The 24,664-nt window shown below is 37.1% G+C and overlaps 1 protein-coding gene across 2 annotated transcripts in view; it reads right to left on the bottom strand.

Annotated features, from left to right (window-relative positions):
* ARL13B (ARF like GTPase 13B) overlaps positions 1–24,664 on the bottom strand; it is a 74,677-nt gene that overhangs the window by 45,850 nt on the left and 4,163 nt on the right. For both annotated transcript variants that reach the window (XM_024558139.4, XM_045193529.3), the window contains exon 2: positions 5,868–5,938. In XM_024558139.4, the coding sequence (XP_024413907.1) occupies positions 5,868–5,938 (71 nt within the window). The remainder of the gene's footprint in view (positions 1–5,867; positions 5,939–24,664) is intronic.

The following is a 24,664-nucleotide window of genomic DNA, read 5'->3' as shown; positions in this document are numbered from 1 at the left end:
ACAACTATTACTCCACTGGACTTTGTTTACAGCTACATGAACACAAACTACATGAGATGTTTTAAATTGAAATCAATCAAAATTAAATAAAGTTAAAAGTTCAGTTCCTCAGCTGTATTAACTACATTTTAAGTGCTCAAAAGCCGCATGTGGCTAGTTGCCCACCCTATTGGACAGAACCAATACAGAACGTTTCCATCATTGCAGAAAGCTTTAATGAATAACACTGGTTTAGAGGGTCTTATCCCACATTCAAAATGTGCTATTACAAAGACAAATTTGAAAGGCTTTTGCTGCTAGGCTTAGGTATGACTGAGAAATAGACTTGCGATGTACCACTCCCTTTCACCAAGCATTTTAGGACGTGTTACACAGCTTCCAAGAAAGTTAACAAAGACATTACAAGTCACATGTTTTTAAACTATTTATTCTTCAGCTACAGTTGTAGCTGAATGCCTTTTTCCTCATTGCTCTCCCCTTCCCCATCCCCCCCACTCCCACACTCAATCCTCCCCCCTTGTCCATCTATTCGTGTTCCTTGGCTTGCCCCTTTCCCTTCTTTCTCCCATTATCCACCTTCCCTCTCCCCTCTGGTCACTGACAGTTTGTTCTTAGTTTTACAAAAATGTGACTTGCGCAAAATAGAACAAGTCACATTTTTGTAAGACTTCCTTATCTAGGAGAAACAGGCAAGTTCTGAAAGTGCTGTAAGCAGCATGATATTAAAAAAAATAGGATTATACCAGACATTTAAAAATGTGAATCTAGTCCAGGCCAGAACTGATTTCTATAGCTAAAATAGGCAGCTGACTTTGAGTATGATTAAGAGATATCCTCAGGACATTATCAGTGAAAATAAATACGCGGGGGATAAGGGAACTAAAATGTACGGAACACCTACTCAGTACCAGGGTTTTGTTAGGCATTACGATGTACAGATAAGTAAGATAGGGTTGCTATCCTATACGTAATGCAATACAGACAGACAGGATATCAAGGGGAACAGTGTAAGAACCAATGAGTTCTGTGAAAAAGTCTGGAGAGGATAGTGTACGGACTGCATGTCTGTGCACCCACAAAACTCATATGTCGGACGTGACTCCCAATGTGATGGTATTTGAAGGTAGGGCCTTCAGGAGGTATGTAGTTAGGTTTAGGTGAAGTCTTGAGGGTGAAACCCTCACGATGAGATCAGTGCCCTTACCAGAGACCAAGAGAGCTTGCTTCCTCTCTCTCTTTCCTCCACCTGAGGACACAGTGAGAAGATGAAGGTTAGTAAACCAGGAAGCGGGAATCACCAAGAAGGACCATGTTCGTACCATGCCTGCAGATGTCCAGTGTCTAAAAGCATGAGAAATAACTGCTGTTTAAGCCACCCAGTCTGTGGCATTCTGTTGTAGCAGCCCAAACTGAGATAGAGGGCATTCAAGAGGAAAAGGCCAAAGAGGAAGGAGGGATGAGTTATGGTCTAGAAAGGCTCCAGAAAGGAAATGAAATGGCATGAAGTCTTAAAAGCTACAAAATTATAACAAAGGGAGAAGACCATTCTAGGCAGGGAAGCCATGTAAGCACAGATAAAATGCTGGCAATACTCCCAGGAAACCAATTCAGATTAAGTAATTTTTTTCAAGGTTACATGGTAGGCAGAGCCAGAAGTCAAATCCAGGTCTTCAGGACTTTTTTTTTAAAAGCTTTTTTCTTTGGATACGTGAAACACCCTACCCCACTTCTCTTATTCTTTCCTCTGATTCCTACTTATGATTCTGTGTTTCAATACACAAGACAAATATTCAGGTTACAATCTTCCCCTAAATCCATCTCTGATGAGTCCTTCTTACCTTAAGTCTGGTATCACTTATACCTACTATCACAAATTCTGTCTTCTTGCTGGTCTTCACAATAGCCTATACCTTCCCAAGAGCCCTTGGGACCTGTCCTTGTAGTCTTAGCACTCAGTGCGAAGCATACAGTGGCTCAGTTTCACACCACCAGACTGCAAAGCTACCTAAAGCTGCTGTCCTTGTGTCCCTTCTTCCTTTTTCCTTCTACATATTTACCCATCCATCCATGCTTGTGACTATTTATTGAGAGACCATTCTATGTAGACCCAGCATCACATAAGAACCAGAGGTACAAAGACTATGGTGCCCAACCCTGAGGACTTCAGTAAAGTATATGTATTAAGACAATAACTAGAAAGGCCAGTATATAATGAATAACTATCTATTGAATATTTGTTATATGCTATTATTGCATAAGGTCTTAGATATACAAAGATTAATAATAATAAGATCCATCTTCTGATCTTCAAGAGCTATTCATGAGAGGAAAAAAAGAGGAAACATCTATTGGGTTGGCCAAAAAGTCTGTATGTTTTCTTCTATAAAATAAGACACATTTTTCATTTTCACCAATAACTTCATTGATTTGGATATTTTGAGTATGTCGTCTATCTCACACAAGGTAGAATGTTGATTGTTCTCAAGTAATGTGTCAATCTGATCTCTAACAACTTCAACTGGTCTACCCAACTGTGGAGCATCATCCAGTGAGAAATCTCCACCATGAAACTTCAAAAACGACTTTTGACACATTTGATCGGTCACAACACCTTCTCCATACACTGCACAAATCTTTTTTTGCACTTCAGCTATGTTTTTACCTTTCTTAAAATAATAAAACATTACATGCCGAAAATGTCTATTTTCTTCCATCTTCAATATTAAAATGCCTACACAAACATACACCAATTTTGATGTTTTTTTTAAATGCACAATGATATGACAGCTGTCACAATATAATCTAACGAAATTATTTAGAAGGAAGTTAAAGACGACTAAGCACTACTAGAGCTACATTAGGGAAAAAAACAAACTGTTTGGCCAACCCAATATAAACCAATTAACTACAATATAATAAAGATGTGTTAATTTCTAACAATGCTAGGGACAATTTACACAAAAAATCTTCCCACTTAAAATACCAATAGTTCTTTAGGACATTTAGGAAATAGCACTGCATAGTCAGAGAATCCTAGATTATTTTAGCTGAGCACAGGGATAAATAGGATAAAGACTACACTCCCTAAGTCTCCATGGCAGTTAGGTGTGGCCGTGAGAGCAGGTTCTAGGTAGTGTGCTAATGGTGTGCTGGTAAATGTTTAATCAGGTCAGGGGAACTATGACATGCGGGGTTTGCCAATTTCCATGGTATAAACACTCCCACTATGGCCAATTTCAAACTACTAACACGAGGTACCTGAACACAGAGTTGGAAAAGAGATGTGCATATTTAGCTCTTGCTAACTGATAAAAGACACAAGTAGGCACAAGTAGGAGCCAGATCCAGAACACCACTGATTCTTGTAAATGGCAGGTGAGCTAAATGGCAGGTGCTGACTTCTGGTCACACGTTAAAGGAAAGAATGTCTTCCCCTTGCTCTTTCTCTCTTCCTTCCACCTGAAATGCACTATAGTAACAAGCCACGTTGCACTGGTAGGCAAGGGAGAACACTTGGAAAGGCAAAGCAAATAGAAGGAACTTGAGTCCCTAACACCATGGAGATGCTATGCCATCCTAGACTATTTTTCCTGCATTGCTATAGGAGAAATAAACATTTATTTTGTTAAACTGCTGTTACTTTACTTCTGTTACAACAACCAAACCTATATCCAATTAGTACAATATAAACTTCTATTTTGTTAAGCTGCTGTTATTCTACTTCTGTCACAACAACCAAATCTGTAATTAATACAATCATTTTGACAGACATGAAGAAAGATTGAAAATTCATTAAGCTCCAAGATAGGGAAATCACTCTTAGATTAGGAAGCCACTGTAACAATTTAGATGAGAGACAATGCCGGTCTGGATTTAGACAATGGCAATACAGTTAAGAGGAAGGAGATATATCTCAAAAGAAACAAGCAAATATCAAAACAAAGAAACAGAGAAGAGCCAGAAATAAGCTGAAGAATAGAAGCCATGAGTAATATGTTTTAAGAACACTGACTGCTGCATCTAAGGCATGGCCTGAACTGGGACACCAAAATGAATAAAATTACCCTTTGGGAAAGAACAGTGTGGAGAGGCTGACAGGTGCATGAACAAAAGGGCGATTACGTAGTGATCTAAGCGGGACTAGGTAAGAGTAGGTCAAAACGGGAAGAAGCTGATTCTACTGATGGTAATGGGTGAAGGTAGCAGAAGATCAGAAAAGATTTCATTAAGAAGGAGACTATATTACAATAACATGTCTTCAGAGAAAAGTGGATATTCTGTCTTTAAAGATAAGCAGAAATATTCTCTTTAGTAAGACAAGTGGAAACAGAATAAACAAAAATACAAAGGCATGAAAAGGCTCAATTTGGGAAAGTTAAAGGAGTTCTATGTAAGTAGAATCTTTAAAAAAAAAAAAGTAAGAAATCAGTCACTGGAGTATGTTAAATAGTAAATATGAGATGAAGAACAAAAACAGAGCCAGAAAGAAGCTCAAAGTTGAAGCAGTTTTGACTATTTGTTCATTGGACACCTTGAGCATTTTCTAATCTCAGACAAAGAAACTGATGGATACATGGAGGTGGAAATCAAAAGAGGAAGAACCTAATGGATAGAAGATATTCTAAGTACACATAACAAATCACATGATCTGATTAGCAGATTCTTAGGGTCTGCACCCTTGAATGTAAGGCTTTGAAGGAATGGAAGAAGGGAAAATGTTTAGATAAAGCAGTCATGGCCTAAAAGCCAAATATGGCTTGCCACCTGTTTTTATATTGCTCTCAGGCTAAGAATATGTTTTAAATTTCATAACACGCTAAATAAAGTTTTATTGGAACATGACCACGCTCATTTGTTTACATACTGTGTCTATGGATGTTTTCATACTACCGTGTCAGAGCTGTATAGCTGGGAAAAAGACCATACAGTCCTTAAAGTCTAAAACATTTACTATCTGGCTCTTTACAGAAGTTTGCCAACCTGGATTTATATGATGACGATGAGTGCTCTGGGAGGATATATCCTGAAGATACCAAAAAGGCATCAGAAGAATGCCACAGACAATAATATCTTATTTACACCTAATGTTCATAGTAAAATTTAGGGTGACAAAATGTTTTTCTCCAACAGAAAGTTTTGCAAATTGTTTTCTTTCATAAACTTCCATAAATAAAAGTCGCCTCCCATCTGTATGCATGATATATTCTTGAAACATCCATTTTCAGAAACAAATATAAGTTAGATATCCTCCCAATTCATACCCTTAAGATGCCTGGATGGTACTACCTCTCCTGGGTACACAAAAAACTCTCCAGCACAGTTATTTCTATACTATAGTACAAAGGTTAAATTAAGACTAAAGAAATACATCCAATGAATTGAAATATAAATGACATAAAACGCTTTAATAACACTATCTTTAATAGAATTCTAAAAATTACATATCAAAAAAAAATCAAAAGATACGCACAGCTGTGCTGGCTAACTATATTTCTACCTCCCTTTTATTTAGGTGTAGCCTTGACACTAAATTCTGGACAAGAAAATGGAAGTAGGAAATGGGTGTCCTTATAAGCAGAGGCATGTAGCTTTTTTTTTTTACTTTCCCCTTCCTAAGGGCTAGAAGACAGATGTGATTCCTATTAGCTGATAAAAAAAACCTCAAAAAGCCTCTTTGTATTTATTCAAATTTGACATATGATAACAAGCTGGTATTATGAAGCCAGAGTCTATTCAACATTAGCCACAGTATAGTGAGAATATCAATTAATGGAGTGCACACTACCTTTACTCAGTGAATATGTAACAAAGCAATTTAAATAAATACATAATTTGGAATTATTTAATAATAAATATCTTCAGCTTACCTCCTTGGATTCCCTTTGCCGTTGCCGTTTTACCAGCGTTATCAAGTCCCACCATCACAAGGGTCACCTTTCTTAAAACAATAAAAATTTAAAAATCACTGAGTTAATTCAATATTTGGGAAAAAATAAAAGCAAATACATACATTCATTCAAGCAACATTTAGGAGCAGGTACTGTACAAGACAATCTGCTAGAAACTAGAGGTAAAATGATGAATACGCATATATCTAAAAAGTAAAATTCATGGAGAATACCTTTAAAGTGTCATCCTTTTGTTCTCTAAGCAAAGAAAAAAAAAAAAAAAAGAAGGAAAATTGTATAACAGATGACCTGAAGGATAAGGGAAAGAACAAAAATGAGAGAGGGAGGTGGATTTTAACAAACGAGTTATGTAAACAGTTGAAGAATAAATTTCCATTTCCCCCTAATACCAGGCACAAGAGAAGGGTGTCCACTTTCACTACTCCTATTCAAAATAGTATTGGAAGTTCTAGCCACAGCTATAAGAAAAATAAACAAAAACAAACACACAAAAGAAATAAAAGGCATCCAGATTGGAAAGGAGGAAGTAAAGCTGTCTGTTTGCAGATGACATTATACTGTACATAGAAAACCCTATAGACTCCACCAAAAACAACTTGACCTAATAAAGGAATTTGGCAAAATAGGAGAATACCAAGTCAATATTCAGAAATCAAAGGCATTTTTGTATACCAACTGTGAAATATCAGAAACAGAAATTAGAGAAAAAAATCCCATGTACTATAGCAACAAGAAAAATAAAATACCTAGGAATAAACCTAACCAAGGAGGTAAAAGACCTGAACTCACAAAACTACACAACACTGAAGAAAGAAATTAAGGAAGACACAAATAAATGGAAGCACGTACCATGTTCATGGATTGGAAGAATTAACATCATCAAAGTGTCCACACTACCCAAAGCAATTTACAGATTCAATGCAATCCCTATCAAAATACGAATGACATATTTCACAGATATAGAACAAACATTTCAAAAATTGATATGGAACCGTAAATGACCCTGGATAGACTCAGCAATCTTGAAAAGGAAGAACAAAGTAGGAGAGATGACAATACCTGATGTCAAACTACATTACAAGGCCACTGTAATCAAAACAGACTGGTACTGGCATAGGAACAGGTGCATAGACCAAGTGAACAGAAGAGAGAGCCCAAAAATAAACCCATGTCAATACAGTCAGTTAATACTTGACAAAGAGGGCAGGAACATAAAATGGAGTAAAAATAGCCTTGTCAACAAATGGTGTTGAGAGATCTGGACAAGCAAATGCAAAAAAAATGGAACTAGACCACCAACTTACACCATACAGAAAAATAAATCCTTTTATCAAGATGGATAAAAGACTTAACTATAAGTCATGACACCATTAAAAGTCCTAGAGGAAAACATAGGCAGGAAAATTTCAGATATCCCGTGTAGTAATATTTTGACCAATACTCCTTCTAGGGCAAGAGATATAAAGGAAAGGATAAACAAATAGGACGATATCATCAAAAAAGATTCTGCATAAACAGGTTCATCAAGAAAAAGAGAAAGAGGATCCAAATAAACACAATTAGAAATGAAAGAGGAGAGATTACAACTGATACCACAGAAATACAAAGGATTGTAAGAAATTACTACAAAGAACTATATGCCAAGAAATTTTAAAACCTAAGTGAAATGGACAAATTTCTAGAAAAATATAATCTTCTAAAACTCAAAGAGGAAGAAGCAGAAAGCCTGAACAGACCAATAATAGCAGACAAAATTGAGGCAGTAATAAAAAAACTCCCAACACACAAAAGCTCTGGGCCAGATGGTTCCACAGGAGAATCCTACAAAGCATTTAAGGAAGAGCTAACCCCTATCCTTCACAGACTATTCCAAAAAATCCAAACTGATGGAAGACTCCCAAACTCTTTTTATGAAGCCAGCATCATTCTAATCCCCAAACCAGATAAAGACACAACAAAGAAAGAAAACTTCAGGCCAATATCGCAGATGAACATAGATGCTAAAATCCTCAACAAAGTATTGGCAAACCATACCCAGCAATACATTTAAAAGATCATCCACCATGACCAAGTGGGATTCATCCCAGGGAGACAAGGATGGTACAATTTTCGCAAATCAATAAACGTAATACATCACATAAACAACAGCAAAGACAAAAACTACATGATCATATGAATAGATGTGGAAAAGCATTTGATAAGGCACAGAACCCATATATGATAAAAACCCTCAGCAAAGTGGGAATAGAGGGAGCATTCCTCAACATAATAATGGCCATATATGAGAGACCTACAGCCAACATCATACTCAATGGGCAAAAACTTAGAGCTTTCCCACTAAGATCAGGAACTAGACAAGGATGCCCTCTCTCACCACTCCTATTTAACATAGTATTGGAAGTCCTAGCCACAGCAATCAGACAAGAAAAAGAAATAAAAGACATCCAAATTGGAAAGGAGGAAATGAAACTGTCACTGTTTGCAGATGACATGATAGTGTACATGGAAAATCCTATAGACTCCACCAAAAAACTGCTCAACCTAATAAAGGAATTTGGCAAAATAGGAGGATACCAAGTCAATATTCAGAAATCAAAGGCATTTTTTATACCAACTGTGAAATATCAGAAACAGAAATTAGAGAAAAAAATCCCATGTACTATAGCAACAAGAAAAATAAAATACCTAGGAATAAACCTAACCAAGGAGGTAAAAGACCTGTACTCAGAAAACTACACAACACTGAAGAAAGAAATTAAGGAAGACACAAATAAATGGAAGCATGTACCATGTTCATGGATTGGAAGAATTAACATCAAAATGTCCATACTACCCAAAGCAATTTACAGATTCAATGCAATCCCCATCAAAATACGAATGACATATTTCACAGATACAGAACACTTCAAAAATTTATATGGAACCATAAACAACCCCAAATAGCTGCTGCAATTTTAAGAAAGGAGAGCAAAGGAGGAGGGATTACAATACCTGATATCAAACTGTATTACAAGGCCACTGTAATCAAAACAGCCTGGTATTGGCATAAAAACAGATAAATAAACCAATAGAACAGAACAGAGAGCACAGAAATAAACCCAAGTCTCTCCAGTCAATTAATTTTCGACAAAGGGGGCAGCAATATAAAATGGAGTAAAAATAGCATCTTCAAAAAGTGGTGTTGGGAGAGCTGGACACCTACATGCAAAAAAATGAAACTCGAGCACCAACTTACACCATACACAAAAATAAGTTCAAGGTGGATAAAAGATTTAAATATAAGTCATGACACCATTAAAGTCAATAGAGAAGAACATACAATACAGGAAAATCTCAGATATTTCACGCAGCAGTATTTTCACTGATATGTCCCCCAGAGCAAGGGACATAAAGGAAACAATAAACAAATGGGATCTCATCAAGATAAAAAGCTTCTGTATGGCTAAAGAGAAAAGTATTAAAATAGAAAAAGAACCAACCGTATGGGAAAACATATTTGTCAATGATACCTCAGATGAAGGTTTAATCTCCAAAATATATAAAGAACTCACACTACTCCATTCTAAGACAAGCAACCCAATTAAAAAATGGGCAAAGGACTTGAACAGACACTTCTCCAAGGAGGACATACAGAGGGTCCCAAGACAATGAAAAGATGCTCATATCACTAGCTATCAGAGAGATGCAAATTAAAACCACAATGAGATACCACCTCACACTGGTCAGAATGGCCATCATAACCAAAGCAAAAACAACAAGTGTTGGAGAGGATGCGGAGAAAAGGGAACCCTGGTACCACTGTTAGTGGGAATGCAGACTGGTGCAACCACTATGGAAAACAGTATGAAATTTTCTCTGAAAACTAAAAATGGAACTGCTTTTTGATCCAGCAATGCCACTGCTAGGATATACCCTAAGAACCCTGAAACACCAATCCAAAAGAACCTATGCACCCCAATGTTCATAGCAGTGTTATTTATAACGGCCAAGTGCTAAAAATAGCCTAAGTGCCCAGAAGTATGAGCAGATCAAAAAACTGTAGTTCATCTACACAATAGAATACTATGCAGCAGAAAGAAAGAAGGAAAGGAACTCCTATCCTTCATGACAGCATGGATGGAACTAGAGAGCATTATGCTAAGTGAAATAAGCCAGGTGGTGAAAGACAAATACCATATGATCTCACCTGGAAGTGGAACCTAATCAAGTGACCAAAATAGAACCAGAGACCTGGAAATAAAGAACAAACTGACAGTGACCAGAGGGAAGTGGAGAGGGGTATAAGGTGGGAAAGAAGGGGAAGGGGCAAGGAAAGGAACACAAATGGAGGACTCATGGGCATGGACAAGAGGTGACTGACTGTGAGAGTAGGGGGACAGGGTAGGTGAAAGCAATGGGGGAAAGAGGCGGAACAACTGTAACTGAACAACAATAAATAAGAGAGTAAATTTTCTAGTTAATTGAATTCTAAGAATTATTAAAAATCTGTTTCTTGTGAAATTACGTGAGAAAAAATTATTGTTATATTCTAGGTACTACTTATGTGCTCAATTCTGTTTTTAGATATGTGTAACACCTTACGAAGTATTAACCTTAAATATAGTATAACAACATGATTATTAATGCTAAGATATTTTGAAAGACTACAATTATAAAGCTTAAAATGCTTCTGATAATACAGCTAAACTTCACAGAGTCAGAAAAAAAATACAGTCTAGTTCAATTTTACAACTGAGAAAACATAAGCCCAAAAATAGGAGACATAAGACAATGAGTAGGTTTTAAGAACCAGAACCTAATTCACCTAAATCTTAGTGAATTCTTTAACTGGGAGCAGTTATAAAGGAACAAAAGTATTGTATTGGTCTTATTAACATGACAATTCCATCTACCACTAAAGCTCAATTTCTGTCCTAGGCTACACTATTGCACAATGTAAGACATGCGAGTATCCATTAACACCATAGGTTTGGGAATACAGAGAGAAAGCCACAGTATAACACAGCTGCTGTGTTAAAAACACAGGGCCACACTCTCATGGGGTAGTCAGGGTTTCTACTAAGCATAGTCATTTTTCACTCATAATCATCCCAAGACAGGTTAAAAAACAGCTTATATTGCAAGGAAGGGTGTTCTTTTATCTCTCTAGGCCTGGCTCTTAGTTATGGATTTAAAAAAAAACCTCCAGCTATATTCACAAAAGTCTGTAACAAAGAGAAAAGACAGAGATGGGGGTGTGAGGCAGTCCAGCTAAGGGTCATAAGATGAGAAAGAACAAACTCACAAAATCTTGCAAAAATCAAATTGGTTATTTGTTAAACAAATAGTTACTGACCCTCTTCTGTGCACCAGATACCAGTATTTTAGGTATTTGAGATACACTTGTTTATTAAAATAATCAAAACAATGGAAAACAAACTCTTCCCTTATTCAACTTATATTTTAGTGGCAGAACAATCATTATAAATATAAGAAATAAGTACATTATAAGTTATATAGTATGCTAGAAGGCGGTTAAGTACTACAGGGCAAAGAAGAGAGCAGGGTAAAAGCGAGCAGTAGTGGGAATAGGAGGCGGGTTGCGGTTTTATGTAGGGTGATCAGGGTAGGCCTGATTGAGAAGGTAAAGTCTGAGCAAGACCTTGAAGGAGGGAGTTAGTCATGCCAACATCTGGGGCAACAGAACAGCTGGGGCAAAGGCACTAAGGTGGGGGCATGCTGGAATGTTCCAGGATCATTAAGAGAGCCAATGTGGTAAAACCCAGTAAGAAAGGGACAGGGAAAGACAGGAGATCAGAAACATTGAAGACAAGATCATGGAGGTCCTTGCAGGCCACCGTGAGGACTTCGGCTTTTGTGAGTGAAATTAATTTACTCTCCACATTAATTTCCTTTGTTATTCAGAAGGCTTCTTTTCTAAATGTTTCAACCATCCCTACCCACAATGGCAAATGGAAGGATGTCTATGCTTGAGTCAGTGAAGAATAATAAAGTAAATTACAATTAGCAGCATCCGTATACCACATCCCCAGTCGGTCAGTGGTAAGGTCAGTGGTGAGGTCAGTGAGAACGTCCAAGAGATCAACAGCCAACTATGAATTTAAGGAGCTGAGGTAGTATGTAGGTACATTTATTCATGTGGGAAATTTTACCTGCATTATCAACTTTGAAAAGTGAGTTTACTTCTTTAGAGTATAATTTATTATTTTGTTTGAAGGACTAATAACTACCAAATATCAAGCAACGAGATTTAAGCACAAAATAATTTCCTGAACAAAATTAATAGTATATGACTATACTAAAAAGATACATATTGTAGTATCTTAAACAATATTTTAGAAAAATCAAGACACTAGATATACAATGAATTGAACTAAAATTATAATAAAGCTAATTCAATGGCTGTTTCATAATTTATAATCCAGTTCAAGATCTACAGTGCTTCTAACATCACCATGAACCAAAACAATTACTTTTGGGAACAAATCACCGTTTTCTGATTGTTTGCACCATTTATTCTATAAATACTGATTAAGCACCTATCATACAGTAGCAAACAAACATCCACAACCCCTTGCCCTCACAAACCTTGCAGGGCCCACACTAGAAGAAGAAGAGTTGTCTTGGGCCACACATTAAATACACTGTGACACATAATCACAAAAATGTATCTCATAATGTTTTAAGTACATTTACGATTTTGTGTTGGGCTGCATTCATAGCCATCCTGGGACACCTGCGGCCCATGGGCCACAGGTTGGACACCCCTGCGTACAGCCCAGCAAGAAAACAGGAATTGGAGAGGGAATTCTGTGTGATGACTGGTGTAAAGGGAAAGCACAGGCAGCTGCAGGAAGAGATAACAGGCAACTGTGCCTGTTCCAGAAGTCAAGGAAAACCACACTACAAATATGCCACACTGGATCAGCAGTTCCTACAAACATCATCAAACCTTTGTCTATTCCTTATGAGACAATGTAAAAAAACCTTACATATGCATTTTCAAGGAAAATAGCCCCTCACTGTCTTACAAGGACAGTGTCTTATGTTTCCCCCAACCCCCATTCTTGTCAATATGTCAATTAAAAAAAAAAACTCCCGAAGTATTACTATTACACATGGCTCTTAAAGCTAGCTACCAAGGGCTTTAGCTTTTACCTTAAAAATTCTCCATTTTTTAATAGGATATTAGATTCAAAGTTTTAAAAAAACCTTCAATCATGAAAATCACTTAGGAAAATTATAATCATGCTGAGACTAGCACAAAATAAGCCTCTCTGGATTTCTATTTTTACTTTGACTAACCTTGCAAGTAGTTAATGTTTAGATCATTAAGCCATATACTTCAAAACATGGCTTTAATTAAATATTTAAGGGAATTAAAGCCTAATGAATAAACATAACATTAGCATACAAATAAAAACCACAGTGTGAATTCCTGCAATGCCTAATAAAACATTAAATTTATACATTAATAATAGAGTGTGTTTAAAAGGTTAACATTTATCTTCTGCTGAAAATTCCACACAACTCTTTAAATACTGAAGATATACAGTCTAACACGTTAAAATGTACATCTCATTTTGGCTTTTTAAAATACAGTAAACTGTCACTGATTGGAAACATTTGGCTGTGGTACTCTTTGACCAACTCTGAGATAAAAGATTGTCTATGTCTTTTAATCTCATAATTATTGATCAAATACATCAGCCCTTCAACTGAAAAAACAATATACAGTGTTCTTGGGTTTATAGTATTTAGAAAAGTTAACTAGTAATAAATCAACCATTTAGTCATTTGGCCAGACAGTAATTCAAGAAAAAGTACGTTAGGCATTAGGCACCATGGACACAAAAATGCCTGAGGTATGTCGTCTATGCCAGAGTGCTCATCCTCTAATAAGAGTGACTGAAATGTAAACAAATAGTAGAAGATTGTGACACAATAACAGTTTAAAATGCTCATTTATGTACACAAGATGCTAAAGAAAAACAGAGCAAGAGGACAGGACTTTATCCAGCCTAGAGACACAAGACAAGGTATGGGAAGCTTCTTACCCACGGTGATGCCTCAGCTAAGTTCTTAAAGTGGAGAAGATTGCCAAGCAAGGGGAAGGTGAAAATAGAAAGAGGAGGAAGAGATTCCAGACTGAGAACACTGCCTAAAAAGACACCACATCAAGGAGGTGAGAAGGGGCAGGGTGTTAAGGGGTGGTAAGCCCAGGGTTAAGACCACACTTCAGTACAGCAACCCTAAACAAAAGGAAAACATGCTTGTTAGATTCACACATAATCACAAGTCAATACAACTATGTACTGAGTCTAAAGGGAACCTGATGTACTTGTACTTAAGACACCAGTATCATCAAATAGTAAACAATCTGACCTTTCCAGAAGTTGAAAACGACCACTTATTTCTGATCTTTAATTACACACTAAACTATGAAGGCTGATATGAAAAGAACTCTGGTATTGTAAAATGTACAGTTTATTTGTACTAGTAGTAACAAAACAGGGATTGTGGGCACTCATATATAGCTACAAACCTGGGATCAGATCTGTGTCCAAGTCCCAGATATGCCATTTCCAAGCTAAATGACCTGGGACATATTATTTAATTTCTCCGACTTTCATTAGTAAAATGGAATAATAACAATATTCACCCCCAAATTAAATAAGACAATGCAAATAAGGTGCACATGCCTGTGGCATACAGTAAGTGCTCAACCAACAGCTACTCTTATTACAGCATCAAATTCAAGACCACAAGATGAGACGAGAGAGATGGACAGGGACCGCGTATTAAAGGAGGACTAATGGGTTCAATGTTGCACATGTTGCCGGGGTGCCTGTCTCACACTGAAGTCTGAAGCAGCTGGAGGAGAGATCCGGCCCGGGTTTATGAGACACATCCGCGGCAGCTGAAACTATGAGACAGATAAAAGCGCTCAGGGAGAGCACAGGAGGCAAAGGAGTCCGTGGACAAGGGACCATGGAACTCTGAGAACCTTTGAAGAAACCCTTAACATTGTGGTCAGAAAGAAATGAGGAAACCAAAAAAATGGCAGCGCTGGAACAGCTTCCAGAAGAGTTAAAAAGTGAACTGTATCAACTACTACAGTTTTGAAAATAAAAGTAGCTTTTTGATGATTGCCCCAAACTAAGTGCCTCAGAAATAAATGCTCTCAGCTTTCCCCAAACCCTGCAAATAACTAGTGCTTTGAATTTACATGGCATGTCTTGACAGTTCAAAGCTATTTCACTTTCCCATCTGTCCTCACACTGTCCCTCCAAGTACGGCAGACACAACTAACCCAAGGTTACAGTGCTAATATGAAGTTACCATATTTTTCAAACTATAGACACACCAGACCATAAGAGGCACCTAGGTTTTAGATGAGGAAAATAGGAAAAAAAAAATTGAAGCAAAAAATGTGGTCCTGCTCCTGCCTCCTGTGACCCTGCCCCACCATTGCCCCACCTCAGCAAGCCAAGTAAGCTACATTGGGACTATAAGACGCACCCCCATTCCTCCCCCAAATCTGGGAGGGAAGTGCATCTTATAGTCCAAAAATACAGTAGTCAACAGCAGCTTCCATGGGAAGTTTAACTACAGTGGTTTGTCAAAACAATAATAATAATTATTATTTTAAAGGGTAACTTGAACCATTTTGTTTACCCTAAAATTTATTCATATATAATATATATATATTGCACACACACACACACACAGACACATAGATTATACATCAGGTATCCAGGTAGTCTGGTTCATTTTCATCAAGGTATCTTGTAATTTTTTCCCCAGACTTAAGCCTATCACAATCATAACCTAGTTCCTGCACCTAATAGAAGGTACATCACCTAGTAATAGGTATATTAAGTAAAATCATGAATTGCATGCTGTTAATAAAAGCTACTCACGATGTTGATGAAAATCAAACCATGGTACTTTTCTGCTTAAAATACCTAAATAGAATCAAGTGCAAACTCCGCAGCCTATTCTCCTGCCACTCACCAGCAGGCTACAAGGCCAGGGACTCCCGCAGTCCCTCCTGACCACCTGTGCCGCCACAACAAACAGACCCTAACTTTGTTGTGCAGCTCGTCACGTAGTCAGCTCCGCAGCTCCTGGGGCAAATGTGCTGGGCACACACTAGGCGTCTTTACCGAATGAAACAACGTAAATATAATTTCTGTTCCCTATTTTCTGGGTATATACTAAGTAAAATTAAAATATATAACTTTAAGTTGAAAAAATACTGTATAGAACTTAATTTGTAAAAATCTTTACATCAAAGTAACAGTTCAATATTTGAGAATGTAATGAAAATCACCTATCTTCTAATATCAAAATAGCTAAAATGTTTTGAAAAAGTTTACATGCTCATGGTTCCAGGTCAACAGTTAACAGTGTTAATCTCAATTGAGAGTGGAAAAGATTTTTAAAACTCAAATAATTCCCAGTAAAAAAAAATGAAAAGTAGGGATTAAGAGACCAAAGGCCTGGTTTATATATTTTACCTCATGGTCCCTTTTTGATATAAAAGATATAGAAATTAGCACACCAGAAATATAAGCAACAAAGTATCGGCATTTTGAACTTGGAAAAAATTTGAATTTTGAATCTTTTCTGAATGGCATTATAGCAATCATTTGAACATCTACACTCTAAACCTCATCTGTTAACTGAGGAAGGAAACACTTCAAATGAGGTAATTACATAAAAGCTACTTCTAACAAAAATATTCAAGTCAAAATAAAATATTTCACTAAAAACACTAAAAAACAAAATTTGACATCAAAGCTGATATTTATTAACTAAAATACTTAAAACTACATGGGGCAAGTTTTAAATTTAAAAGTAACATAAACACATATGAAAAGGGACTTGGAAACACTGTTTAATAATTATAGTTAGGGAGTGAAAAAACCTACCACAAAAAAAGATACAATAAAAAATTACCAAAAAAATTTATGCTGTGATTTTATTGTAAATTCAGATTGTATAGTCCAGGATAATATTACACTAAAATTACTATATAAATTTATTTGTTAAAATTAACAAATAGTAAGAGGACCAAACTTGGGATTATTTGCTAGCTTTCAAGTCTTAAGTAAAATTTTTAGTGTCAGTTTGTTCATTTCTAAAATATGAAGAGATAGAATCAGGATATCTCAAGGTCCCTACCTATCCTAAAATTCTAAAATTCTTACTCTGAGTTAATAAGAAGCTGTAGGGGGATAAAAAGAAATGTAAGATATTCCAGTTCTGCATAAGGCACATCAGATAATCCTTGCTAATCTGTACATACAGCTTAATTAAGAAATTAAGAACTCAGCAATTTCTATATATGGTATAGATTTATAGGTATATTTATTTAGACCAAGACAGATGGCTATTAGAGTGGTTTCCCCACGGGAAAAAAATCACAGCAGAGATGACATCCCACATCATAGTACGCTTCACCAGACACCACACTGATCCATGCACACTGCTTACTGTGACATCTGAGGCTCTTTTTTTGGACTTGGCCACAGTGAACAACAATTTACTAACAAATTTGAAATAAAGCTTTGCTAGTGTGAAATATGACATCAAAAAATAGGTGGGCAAAGAACTGGTAGTTCCAGAGGGTGCGTAACTGTGGGGAGGAATGGGAGGAGATGGATACAATGAAGGGAATTGAAGGGCTTATTGTCTATTTCTTTGGGGAAAAAACCCTGAAATGTCACAAGCAAAGATTAATATTTACAAAACCTGGGTGGTAAGCACATGAGCACTTATATTTTTCTTTTTGGTTAAATAATGGTTAAAACTTTGTATTGTTTTAAATTAATTACAGAATTCTCATTGCCAAAATTCTTTCAGTTAAATTAATGTGAATTTTCTGCTTTTCTTAATGGGCCATTCCTGAAATTATTCTTATAATGATCTTAGGGAGGTAAATTTCTTCAAGATCCAGATAAAATTAAACCCCTTCCAAAATCCTGTCAATTCCTGATAAAAATTTTGAAAATTATCTTCCAACTCTTCATATTCTATCATACTTAATATGCACTATTTCATCAACTAGATGATATCTGGTATAAAACAATAGGAGTTCACAGTATGTAGATGACAATATGGAAGGGTGAGGACCTGCTTACAGGTATTTACTGGTCGAGTAGTAAAGAACTTTCAAAATATTATGCTAAAAGAGTGATATATTTGAGTAAAAAATTTTAAATGTTTATGATTTCAAAAGCCACCAATAAATTTAAAAACATAATAGAAAAACATATTCAGCACATATTATTAACTACAGAAACAGTTACTACATTAAACACCTAAGATCTCTTCTAGAAAATTCAGTGAGAAAATGTACCTGCCCCAAAAGAAAACCATCTAAGAGATTCACTGGAATATCCCTATAGAATATGGCTATCCAGCCCTGGCCTGGTAGCTCAGCTGGTCAGAGCTTCTTCCCAATATGCTAATGCTGTGGGTTCAATCCCTGGTCAGGGCACATATAAGAATCAACTAATGTATACATAAATAAGTGGAGCAACAAATGATGTTTCCCTCTCTCTAAAAATCACTAAATAAATGTTACAAATGCTCCCCAAACTGTTATGGTAAATGGTTAAATATTTTAAATACTAAATATATAATAACAGGAATGAGTAAACACTTTAATGAATCTAGGCAACACACTGCTGCTATTAAAAAGTTGAAGAAAAATACATAGTAATATAAAAAGATGTGAATTATACTTTCAAACAAAAAATAAAAAGCTGTGAAAGAGCATTATTATCTCATATTATTTAAAAATTGAAATGTATGTAAGCGATTCTACACTAAAATACTAAAAGAGGTAATCTCTGGGAGTGTGAGATTACGGGTAACAAATTTGCTTAACCATGTCTTCGATGTTCTACAATAAACATGCATTACCTTTGAATAGCAATAAACAAATTATTTTAAAATGTTTTAAAAATAACAACAGCTCTTGTCTACAGGATATCTTGGAGGACTAGTCAAAAGAGCTGAGTAATCATTTCACTACAATTCATGGGTAAGTAGAGACAAGTACGAGGTGCAAGGCAAACACAATGAGAGGGTAAAGAAGGTAGCTGGAATTCAAAGTTTCCTGAAGAAAAGAATCTCCCAGTTGAGATTTGAAGCATGATTAGGAACAGCCAAAAAAGAAAAAGGCATTTGGGAGAAAAGGAGGAACTAGAGAGCTTAAGTACCTCAAATTTGGCATGACAGGAGGGGAAAGAATGGTTTATGAAGAAGAGTCTACCTAGCCAGGTTCAGGTCAAATCATGAGTAAGTTGTAAGTAATAAATTTACATGGTATCCTGAGGGCAATTAGGAGAGACTGAAGATTTAAAATCTGTTGTATCCTAAAAAGACCATAGACAGGAATGTGGAGAATTAATCAAAAGGGGATAATGGGAAGAGTCAGAGACCTGGGAATGGAATAATGGGCAGAACAGTGGGTATGGAAGGGCTGAAAGAATGTAAGATGTAACGTGGTAAAAAGCAGGCAGAAGCCAACGGATTTAATGCTTGAAGAGAACAAAGTACAAATAGGTGTCCAGGATTACTGCTGGCTTCTGATTTGGTTAAGAGGAAGGCAGAAGCAATTCGGCATGGAAATGAGAGAGGAGTTAAGTTCATTGTGGATATGCTGGGATTGAGGGTTCTGTGGCAACTGGATATGTGTGTCTTCAAGTTATAGATGAGTCTGTGTGCTGGAAACATGGACTTGGGAGTCAGAGGAAGAAAGGCTAACTGGCAAAAAGGCACAGAAAAGGAAAATGGCAGAAAGGTAAAGATTTAAAATTCAGGAAAAAGATAACAAGAGAAATTTCAAAAATACAGTTGTCTTAAGTGTCAAATGATGCTAATGTAACAGGGTGCAGCCAAGAGGGGGGCTCCAAATAGGGATTTGTAATGGGGTCCAGAACTCTAGGTGTCCAGGAAATATTAGAAAAATATATATAGGATGCCCTCACCCCCACAAGCCTGAGCTAGGGGAAGGGACACATGGAGCAGGGCCATTCAGAGTTGTTTTGCAAAGCAACAGCCATGCAGCTAACCTCTGGCATGGTCATTTAACATATCTATAACCTTTAACTGGTTTCATGGATATGTTAAATAGCTGTGGCCATGCTTTGAGCCAGGGGGATGGGAGTGACTTCCATCCAATGTGTAACTGTGAGGCAACTCCCCCTGGTTGCAGCGCCTGCGTGAGAGTTTGGAGAAGATTGGCTCCGTGGCTCCGTGCCATGGGGCTACTCCTGCCCAGACCTACTATGGCAGCCCAGTAAAGCTGGAAGAATAGGGAATGCTGGCAGGTGTAACTGATTGTAGGAGGAGTCGGAAATGGGGCTGCAGAGGAAGACTGGAGCTGGGATTTAAACCCAGGGACCGGCAGCCATACAGGGGAGAGGATCACGTGGTTTTGGAGAAGAGGAGAGAGTGGACCACCTGGCCTTGGTGGAGAAGGGAGAGAGGACCACCTTGCTTTGGCAGAGTGGGGACCCCATGGCAGCGACACAGCTGATGGTGCCAGGAGCCTGAATCACGGACTTCTACTTCTTTTCCTGAGAAATGGTACCCCAGAAGGGGCAGAGGGAACATGACGGACTGTGTGCGTCTGTGGGTATTCCAGAGGACTTTAGTATTTTAATGAAGACATTAAGTCATTACTCTAAGTCTGTATAACTTTTAAATAAATAATTCCTTTCCTTTTCACCAGTCTTTGGCATTGAGAGACGTCTTTCCCCTGGCGGTGGGCATTGCGAACCTAGTAGGTATGGGGGCCCCCAGAGAGAGAAAGGGGGGGGTCCTTTCCATAATAGTATATTGTGAACTACCCCCCACCCCCGTCTGTTCTGTAACACCAAGAGACTGAAAGAATCCATTTGTTTAATAACCAGGCCGTATCTGGTATAGTTAAGAACAACTGCATTGAAGGGTCTGGGCAGAAGTCTTCTAATGAAAGAAGTTAAGGAATGCATGAGAGAGAAGTTGAGAAGGTACCTATAATCTACTGCCAACTGTTAAATCTGGGTGAAGGGAAGGAGGAACGGTAGTTTCTGGCTGCAGGGAATGAGGGTTGTTTATTATGGTAGACTCGGAATAATGGCCTCGCAAAGATGTCCACAGCCTAATCCCTGGAACCTGCAAGTACGCTGCCATACGTAGCAAAAGAAATGTTGCCAACATGATTAAGGATCTGGAATGGGGAGTATATCTTAGAGTATCCAGGAAATCACAAGATGCCTTAAAAAGCAGAGACGAAAGATCAGAGAAGATGGAATGCTGCCGTAATTGAAGATGGAGGAAAGGGGCCCTGGGCCAAATAATGCACACAGCCTCTTTCTTTGCTGGAAAAGGCAAAGAAAAACAGATTCTCCCACAGACCCTCCAGAAGGTATGCAACTCTGTTGACACATTTTAGGCTTCTAAAGTCAAAACTATAGGATAATAAATTTGTGTTCTCTGAAATCACAAAGTTAATCTAATTTGTTATAGCAGCAATAAAAAACATTTACATTTTTGTGTTTGTTTTTGTTTTGTTTTCAGGTAATGAAACCAAAGGTCCTTAAGACTTTGATTAAATTTAGTTTTAAATCCTAAGTCTAGAAATCATATTTCTCTCTGTGTGTGTGTGTGTGTGTGTGTGTGTATCTCAGAGACTCAGTCTTTCCTCCAGATGATCAGCAACCCCTAGGGAGCGGAAGACAGTAGCCCGGACCTGACTAATGTTCACATGGACTGGACCTCTGGAAGGCTAACAATAACACCTTGATCTAAATTATGTTTCAGTTCCTGAGCCCTAAGGTAGAACAACCACCTGGCTACTGTCCCATGAGACCAGACAGAGAGATGCCAGAAAAGACCTCAGCTGTCCTTAAGACCTGAATAGATGACTCATTACCCTTACCCCACCTCCAACCCATCAGCACAACCCCAAACCCCAACACACAGTGTCCTGTGATTTTGCTCTATGTCATCTGTAACCTCCTTGCCATGCCATCGAGGAGTTCATGCTTTTGAGCATCAGCTTCTGTTCTCGTGGATGGCACCATTCACCAATAGTCTTTCTCCACTGCAATTTTCGGTGTCAAGTGTTTGGCTCTGCTAGCGCCAAGTGGATGAGCTCTTCCTGTTCTCTAACAGTAACATGGCCTTGAGCATGTTTATGTACTAAAGAAAGAATAAAAATGAACTCTGAGGATAAAACAAAGATTTTTTAAATTTAGATAATAAAATTGAACAATAAATTTTGGGATAAAAGTTTAGATTTATTCGTGCATCCCAGAAGTTCTCTGATCGCTGACCAGATGCTGAACAACTGAAGTTCACCAGGAAGTGGGAAGAAATGAAATAAAGACATAAGAATTAATCTTGGCAAAGAAATTAATCTTGGATCCTTCTGCCACTAACAATGAAAAGTATAAAATGAATTAAGGAGGGTAATTTATTAATCAGCACTTGTCTCCTATGATCCTAGGTGTTATTTACTGAGTATTATGTGCAAAGCATCAAGTATTCGCATAAATTTTCTTTCTCAAAATGCTGCAAAACGGAAATTATCCACACTTGACAAACACGAAAAAACTGCCAAAGCTCCTGGGATTCAGATACAAATCTATTTGACTCAAAACACTATACTGAGAAATTGGGCAGACACCACCACACCAAGTGATCAAGGGTACCACCACCAGTAACAAGACATATCAACATCACACCCGCCTTGAGGTAAAGTACTGAGACAGATACCTCACCTCTGTGGTATCCCTCTGCCCAATTAATCCAATGCTACCTTTATCAAATTACAGGAAAGCATCAAACTCACTGGGTATTCTACAAAACAACTGACAAGTACTCTTCAAAGTCTCAAGGTCATAAAAGACAAGGAAAGAATGAGGAACAATTGCAGATTGAGGGAGACCAAAGAGACGTGACAAAGCAATGTGGAATCCTGGAATAGATCTTGGACAGGAAAAAAACAGTTGGAGGGGGGGTGGACATTAGGTGTTAAAACTGGTGAACTCAAAATAAACCCTATAATTTACTTAACAGTATTGTACCAAAGTTAATTTCTTAGCTCTTGCCACTATATTATGGCTTCAAAATAAGAAAGTTAAAAAAAAAAAAAAACCCACACTACATTACACTGCTTCTGTAAGAACGAAACACTTAACTCTGGGTCTAGCTATTAGTCTGCCAAGACTAACTTACACAGATTGAAAGCCTAGACTCAGATTCTGACTGGTGGTTAGCAACAGCATGCATGGTGGCCCTGAATTGCCTGGCAGCCTGAGCCTGACCCCTCAACTACACTGGTGCCTTAACACTTGATCTCTGACTCCTGCCTTGTCCTTATCACACATTCTGAATACTGCACCTAATCACTGATCCCAGTTCTCGAGAATAATATGCCCACTGGGAGAGCATCTAAGTGAGGACAAGTAGGTAAACCCAAGAAGTGCAGGCTGTATTAGATAAGTCAGCAAAGTAATGTTAGAACATAATGTATTAATAAACATCTCATACCCACATTTGCAAATATATCTTCATAAAATATAAACATGAAGAGGAATCTCAATAAGGAGCAGCATAAACAAAAATTTTTAAATACAAAACAATAGATCATAAAAGCACAAAATTTGATATATACTTTAAATCAGTTTGCTCACCTCTCATTTATTCTAGTAACTGGAACTACTTGTGAACATTTTTTACATTAAGATGGTTATTGCTGAGGAGTGATTAAACTACATACTGTATTTTGCAAATATTTACTTAGCCATTGTTATAAACTAGGCATTTAACAATGATACTTAAAAGATGGGTGTAATCCAACTTGTTTTTAATTCCTTTGACAGTTGACCCTATCAATATCACTACTGATCAATGCCATCTAATATCAATGCCATCTGTATTAGGCCATGGTCTAGATCAGGGAGGTCGAATACAAATATACTGCAAACCACATATGTAAGTTTAAAGTTCTAGTAACCACATTTTTAAAAAGTGAAAATATAAGATGAAATCCTTTTAATATTATATTTTATTTAATCTGATATATGCAAAAGTTATTTCAGCATGTAATCACACTAAAAAAGACACTAGATATTTACCTATTTTCTTTTTTTTAATAAATCTTCTAAATCCACTTTGTATTTTATACTTATAGAACCTCAATTCGGACTGGTCACCTTACAATGTTCAACAGCCGCATGCAGCTAGTCACTAGTCTGGACAACACAGACGTAGAAGCTACTTGGACATCAATACATTCTCCTTTCTCTGAACTGTCTTTTCTTTAAACAATTACCTCCAAGATTACACTATACTTGCTATGAAAAACAAACACAAAGAATGATGAGTTTAACTGAAAACTCCTTTGGAGTGCAAGCTTTTTTGGTGTTTTTAGTTAAATGGACTCTGGCATTGTGCCTTCTTTCAAAAAACAAAATACATTTTAAAAAGCAGAAATAGAAAAAAAATTAAGGGACCGTTTATTATGAATGATCCTCATATCTTAGTAGAGACTCTGTAATCATCTCAGAACATGATTAAAACAAATTTATACACCCAAACACATCTTTGTCAGTCAATCATATTATTTACATTTAAAACACTCAAATCCAACTGAGTTAATAAAGGGGAAATACTTTTATAAGTTTCATTTAGAGAAAACTTATTTTCCAAATGTAGACATATTTTCCTTATACTTATGTATTATA

Source organism: Desmodus rotundus, chromosome 2 (genome assembly GCF_022682495.2).
Source record: "Desmodus rotundus isolate HL8 chromosome 2, HLdesRot8A.1, whole genome shotgun sequence".
Lineage (NCBI taxonomy): Eukaryota > Metazoa > Chordata > Mammalia > Chiroptera > Phyllostomidae > Desmodus > Desmodus rotundus.
The sequence above is the reverse complement of the archived record's forward strand: the minus strand, read 5'-3'. Positions and strand labels throughout refer to the sequence as shown.